The sequence below is a fragment of the Cebus imitator genome, unplaced genomic scaffold (assembly GCF_001604975.1).
Source record: "Cebus imitator isolate Cc_AM_T3 unplaced genomic scaffold, Cebus_imitator-1.0 Scaffold994, whole genome shotgun sequence".
NCBI classification, from domain to species: Eukaryota; Metazoa; Chordata; class Mammalia; order Primates; family Cebidae; genus Cebus; species Cebus imitator.
Genome location: NW_016108309.1, coordinates 25745 through 32377, shown reverse-complemented (window position 1 = coordinate 32377; position 6633 = coordinate 25745). Strand labels below are relative to the sequence as shown.

General features: G+C 32.4%; 1 protein-coding gene and 1 pseudogene across 2 annotated transcripts in view; both read right to left on the bottom strand.

Annotated features, from left to right (window-relative positions):
* LOC108298553 (calcium-binding mitochondrial carrier protein SCaMC-1-like) overlaps positions 1 to 3582 on the bottom strand; it is a 37297-nt gene extending 33715 nt beyond the window's left edge. The window contains exon 1 of the mRNA XM_037735829.1: positions 1899 to 3582. Coding sequence (XP_037591757.1) covers positions 1899 to 2009 — 111 coding nt within the window. The 5' untranslated portion in view covers positions 2010 to 3582. The remainder of the gene's footprint in view (positions 1 to 1898) is intronic.
* Positions 1976 to 6633, bottom strand: part of LOC108298552 — a 19040-nt pseudogene continuing 14382 nt past the window's right edge. The window contains exon 3 of the transcript XR_001822612.2: positions 1976 to 2010. The product of XR_001822612.2 is annotated as an aryl hydrocarbon receptor nuclear translocator-like protein 1 (transcript). The remainder of the gene's footprint in view (positions 2011 to 6633) is intronic.

Sequence of the window (6633 nt, the reverse complement as noted above, 5' to 3'; positions counted from 1 at the left end):
AAAAAAAAAAAAAAAGAAATGTGAACTAACAGATGCACTGAAGGCCTAAATGTAAAAGCAGAAACTAAAGAGTAATGGAAGCTATAGAACATCTTTGTGACCAAGAGGTAGGAAAGTACTTCTTAAATAAGATGCCAAAATTGTAAACCATTCTATATTTTGATGATTTACTTACCAAAAATCAATTTCTGTTCAACCAAGAATATCATGGAAAACACAAAGAAACCACAGACAAATGAAATGACATACGAGAAACATATATGTGCAAGTCTAAGTACAACAAAGATTAATTTCTAGGATAAATATGTAACTCCTTTCAAACATTAGGGACATGATAGAAAATCCATCAAAAGTAAAGGATATAAACAGATAATTCATAGAAAATAACATGTGAATTTTTAATATTCCTATGAAGAGATGTTCAAAATGTACTAGGAATCAAGGAAATGCATGTTAAAACAATGAAATTCTCTTTTATGCCCAACAGAGCAGCAAATACTAGAAAACTGAATTACACTAAGTAATAAACAATATACAAAGGAACAGGAACCTTCACACTTTGCTGGCAGGATTGAATTGGTACAGCTAGCCAATACTGGAAAAAAACATGGCAATTTTGGAAAAAACATTGGAAATATTTCCAATATCAAAAAAAAGTACGGGAAAAAATATGGCAGTATTTCATGAAATTAAAACAAAATTGAAACTGGATACCTTAGTAGTAGTAAAATGTACAGATGCATATTCCTATGACTTAGAAAATTGTGTGAAATTCTCTCAGGTACATAAAAGGAAGGAATTTTTTATGGGTGAAGTTGGAGGAAAAATCTGATGTCCACTTCTTGGGGAACAGACAAGGAAGAAGTGATAAGTGCATACTATGAGTACGTTAGAAGCAATAAATTAAATGAGCATATAACATCAAGGACAAATCACGAAGTAAGAAATCAGACATGGCATCTAGCACAATACTAGCTATACAAATCCAAAACATGTATAAAGCAATACTACATGCTCCCTAAGAATATGTAAATATATAAATATCTAAGAACACAGATTAAATGTATTAGATAGAATAAGTGCCTGTCATAACAACTAACATTTATTGAACATTTATTGAAATGCTCAGCCCTGTTTTAAATATACTAACTAATGTACTAAAGTAATTCTCAAAATGTTTATCATTTTTATCCCTATTATATAAGGTAAATGGGCCACAGAGAGGTTGATATAGCAAGTGGGTGGCAGATGTGGAATTCAAGCATAGGCAATCTGACTCCAGAGCCTGTGCTCTTTACTTCCCCTATGTTCTCTATGGGGAGGAGACAAAAACTCAAGACGGTAAATGAGAATAGTATGCAATGAATAAACAGTTAACCCCCACACCTGAGATCTGCAAAAGGAAACAAAGTCTTCAATTACAAGATCTCCTTGTTACTCACAACACCAAGTCAAGTGCTTATATAAAATGATCAGGTAGGTTATCAAATATTTGGCCCTTTCTTGTTCTAAAATTTTGAAATCCTAATAATTGACTTTACATTTTCTATGATAGAAGATCCAATCAGATACAGTATAACTGTGAAAAAAAGAAAATATATTATTTTTCACTTTTCTAGGGCAATCTCAATATTATATCATAGAAATTAATTCCTAACACAAAGTAGGCACTTTCAACAGGTAGATAATGATTTTAAGTTCCAGATTTGGGCAAACAAAGAAACTGGTAGCTGTGTTTATACACATAATACTAATACCTCTAGCTAAACTAGCAGATTATTAGGGGGGAAATATTGTAACTTTAGACCCTGAGGCAAGTATTGCAGGAATTATATTATCATAACAGCCATGATATTTACAGTGAAATAAAAACAAAATAAAACACAAAGTAATCTTACAGTAGAACGCTTCCAGAAATGAATAACTTCAGTGATATTTGTTGCAGGATGAAGTAAAAAGTAGTACTTCCATTCATCCCAGTCTACTGTCATTGACCCATCACTATCCATGCTGAAATTTTAAAAAAGAAAAACAGTGCTTATAACATTTATGTCAAAGTTAGTACCACTATAAAAATAAATAATTCTTAAATATTTATTTTGGGAGCCACTCCTTTGGACTTCATTGAAATTACTGTATTTTCGTATTGTTATTTCAATGGACTTTATTTTTTAAAGCAGTTATAGGTTTTCAGAAAATTTGAGACAATAACACAAAGACTCTGGTATATCCCCACACTTAGTGTCCCCTATTGCTAACACTTCACATTATTATGGTACATTTGTTATAATTAATGAATAATAATTGCTACATTATTATTCACTAAAGTCCACATTTTATTCAGAGTTTCTTAGTTTTTAACTAGTATCCTTTTTTTGTTTCAGGATCCCAGCTGAAATAGCACATTCTATTTAGTCATCACATTTCCTTAGGCTCCTCTTGGCTATGATAGTTTCTCTCTCCTTGTTTTTGATAACCTCGACAGCTTCAAAGAGTGCCAATGGGGTAATTGGCCCTCTAGTGGAATTTATTCCATAATGCTTTTAAATTATTTATGTACTTGTATGTATTTCTCTCATATTTTCCTATAACACTCAGCATTCAATAAATATCTGTTGGATGAATGAATAAATGGATGAAAAGTGAATAAAACTGATTGAGGGGTAATTTTATACCTTTTGGCTCTTCAAGTATTATTTTTACTTCTGATCTTCTTCTCCCTATTTGTGGCTTTTACAACCTTTTATTTATGAACTTAAAAAGAAGACTCACTTTTTATAGTGGAAAATTTAGAATTTACTTAATTTTTAAGCATCTCAAATTTTTTTAAGAAGCATCAGAAGTTGTTTCATTGTGTCTAAAAGGTGGAATTAGTGAAATGCTTTTTAAATAGCATTATTGTAAATAAAAATTCTAAGAAACAAATTCTATTCTGCCAACAAAAAGATTAGTACAATTTCCAGTTCTAGCCAAGACAAAATAGTGGCTACAGAACTTAGATTGCACTGTAAGCCAAGCTGAAAGTGGACACAATGTATGAAACAACTGTTTTCAGGCATTGGTCTACAAACAGGACAGGGCTATGATACTTGTGAGAAGAAAAACTGATGAGTTGAGCTCCCCTTTCATTCTCATGTCTGGCTCAGGACACTGCAAATTGTAGCATAGACAAGTAGGAGCCTAAAGAAAGAACAGGTGAATAGAATAAACAAAGATTGGAGCTCAGGGCTGCTGAGAGGGCAGGAATTTGCAGGGCAAATTTTGGAGGGTGTTCCAGAAACTATACAGGTAACCCTTCGAATCTTTGGCTGAATACTAAGCTACCCTTGACTCCATCGGCCTGACAAAAATAGCTACTGGAGGACTGTGAGTTTGTAGAAATTCAGTAGCTGAGCAATACTGAAGCTCAAAAAAGAAAGCAAAGTTGAGAGCGGGGGCAAGAAACATTACATACAGGGGGAACTGAGAAAAGCAGCCACTGACATCAAAGTCAGTTCTTGATAGCAGACTTTTTTTTTTTTTTTTTTTGAGATGGAGATTGCTCAAGCGATTCTCCTTCAGCCTCCTAAGTAGCTGGGATTACAGGTGCCTGCCACCACGCCTGGCTAATTTTTGTATTTTTAGTAGAGATGAGGTTTCACCATGTTGGCCAGGCTGGTTTCAAACTCCTGACCTCAGGTGATCCACCTGTCTTAGCCTCCCAAAATGCTGGGATTACAGGTATGAGCCACCATGCCTGGCTGACAGCAGACACCTTTAGCGATAACTTCAAAGTGCTCAAAGAAAAAAAAACTGTCATCCTAGAATGCAATTGCAATAAAAGTAACCTTCAAAAATAAAGGTGATATAAAGAATTTTCAAGGAAACAAAATAATCACTACAAAATTCACCTGTGGGCAATGTGCACTATTTCAATCTGCTTTGTCTTATGACACTACATTGTAATTACCTGGAAGAATTATCTACTCTAATAGATTGAAACCCTCAAGTGGGGACTTTGACTTGTTCATAATTGCATCTTCTGTAGCTAGAGCTATGACTGGTGTTTATATGAGTTCTATAAATAAACTTTGAATAAATCATTGCTATCAGTAATTCATAATTTATCTAAGAGTATGATTCAGGAGTGTATTTCCAATTTTCCAAAAACAGTATAGCAACATATAATTTTGTGAGTAATGGCTTATAAAATACCACTTGTCATATCAATAAAAAAAAATCCAGAGATTGACAAAGCTCTCAAGTTTCTATCAAACTTGTCCTATTTGTTCTTTTTTTAAAAAAAGCTTTTTTTTTTAATTTTAAGAAACCTTATTTCTTGTTTAATTGCTTATGAATAGAAAACATATTCTGTATAAATCCAATTCTTTTTAATCTTTCACATTTCCTTTAAGATCCAATGTATGGGCAATTCTTATAAATGTCCTATGTGTGCTTTAAGAAACACATATTCTTCAGTTTTCAAGTACAATATTCTATGTATGTTTGCTAGGTAATGGTTGGTGATGGTATTGGTATATTTTATCTTTAATGATATTTACCATCTGCTTGTTATATTAAATACTGAGAAATCTGAGTTAAACTCTCTTACTCTAATCATTGACTTATCTATTCTTCCTTGTACTTTCATTAATTCTTGATTTATAGATTTGGGGCTATATTATTAGATCTATACAAATTTAGAATTGTATATTCTGGGTAAATAAAATCCCTAATCATTATAAAATGCCCCTTTTTATTTTTGTAATGTTTTGGTTTTTCATCCTTTTTCTTCTAACACTTCCATTTACTTAAAAATATGCCTCTTGTAACAGTATGTAATTAGAGTTTGTCCACAGCAACAGCCAAAACCAGATTTACACTGTCAAAGACTTAAAATATTCTGTCAGATAGAAGATACAGATTAATACGATACATTTCATGTTAAGACATGAAAAATAGAATCACAAAACAAGAAAGAAATAAGAAACTATAAGGAATTATCAAACATATTTGAAAAAGAACCAAATGATATAAACTTCTATAAATAAAATTTTTAATAAACTCAATAGAATGGTCAAGTGAAGAAAAGAGATGAAAAGAGGAATTGAAGGTATATTTGAAGGACTTACCAAGAATGACACACAGAAAAGAAAGCAGAAAATATTTTTTAAGACTACGAAAATGAAGGGAAAGTTATGTTTTAAAATATAAAGTTTGAGAATTTTCCAAAACTGTTGTAAGACATGAACACATAATTTCAAGAAGTACAACACTGATGTTGAGGAAATATAATTAAAAAAAGAAAGAAAGTCAGGCCTATTCACTAGATGAAAGCCACAGAACCCCAAAGACAAAAGGGTGATCATTAGAGAACACGGAAAAGACAGATCCCCTACCAAGGATCAATAAAAAGACTAGCCCAATCCTCCATCTAATAGTGGAATTAAAAGCAGTAGAATAATGTCTCAAAGTTCTGAGAAAAAATAATTGTCAAACTAAAACCGTGTATCTACAAAATTTCTTTTCCAGAACAAAAGTGAAATACACATGCTTTCAGATGCTCAACAACTAAGAGTTAAGTGCCAAAATAGTTCCACTGAAAGAACTTCCAAAGGATATAGTTTATGAAGAAAAATCCTGGATGAGTAGTATGGGATGCAAGTACGAATGGTGAGTAAATAAGATGCTAAATATAAATACATCAAACAAGTTTTCTGTATAAAACAACAATTGCAATACCTATTTGTTCACTTTAAAAACAGAACAAAACAGCATATAAATTAGGAGAGGGGTAACTGGTAAAAGTGTTCTAAACTCTATTGTTTGAAGACAGTGTACAGATTTTGTTTAACTTTAGCCTTTACATTAAACTTGTATGGTAAAATTTCAAGCTTAACTACTAACAAGAAACAAAGTATATAAATCCAAACCACTGAAACAATGAATAAGGAAAAAAGAGAAAAATTTTATTAAAAAGAAAGGAAAAAGAGAAGTCTATAAATACTGTAAATCAGTATTATAATCAATCCAATTTCATTCAGTCTCTTACAGAGAATATAAAAAGAAAGACTACTCCACAAGGCATTCCATGAGGGCATTGTAACCTAAGAAACAAAATCAGATTAGGACTCTGGAGAAAAGAAAAGAACAAGAAATCTCAGCCACGAACATAAATGTAAAAGCTATGAACAAAATTTTAGCAAATTGAATCCACCACAATATTTTAAAGTTGTGTTGATCCTAGGAATGTAAGGATGAATTAGCAAAGAGAAAAAAATCTATAACTTAATTCACCATATTAACAGATTTTTAAAAGATATATATTATCTCACAAATTTAAACCCATTTATAATTTTTAAAAGTCTCTTGACAAAATAGGAACTTTTTTTTATTGCATTTTAGGTTTTGGGGTACATGTGAAGAACATGTAAGATTGTTGCATAGGTACACACATGGCAGCGTGATTTGCTGCCTTCCTCCCCTTCACCTATATCTGGCATTTCTCCCCATGCTATCTCTCCCCTCCTCCACACCACCAATCCCTCCCACATTTCCCCCCAACAGACCCCAGTGTGTAGTGCTCCCCTCCCTGTGTCCATGTGTTCTCATTGTACAACACCCGCCTATGAGTGAGAACATGCAGTGTTTGAT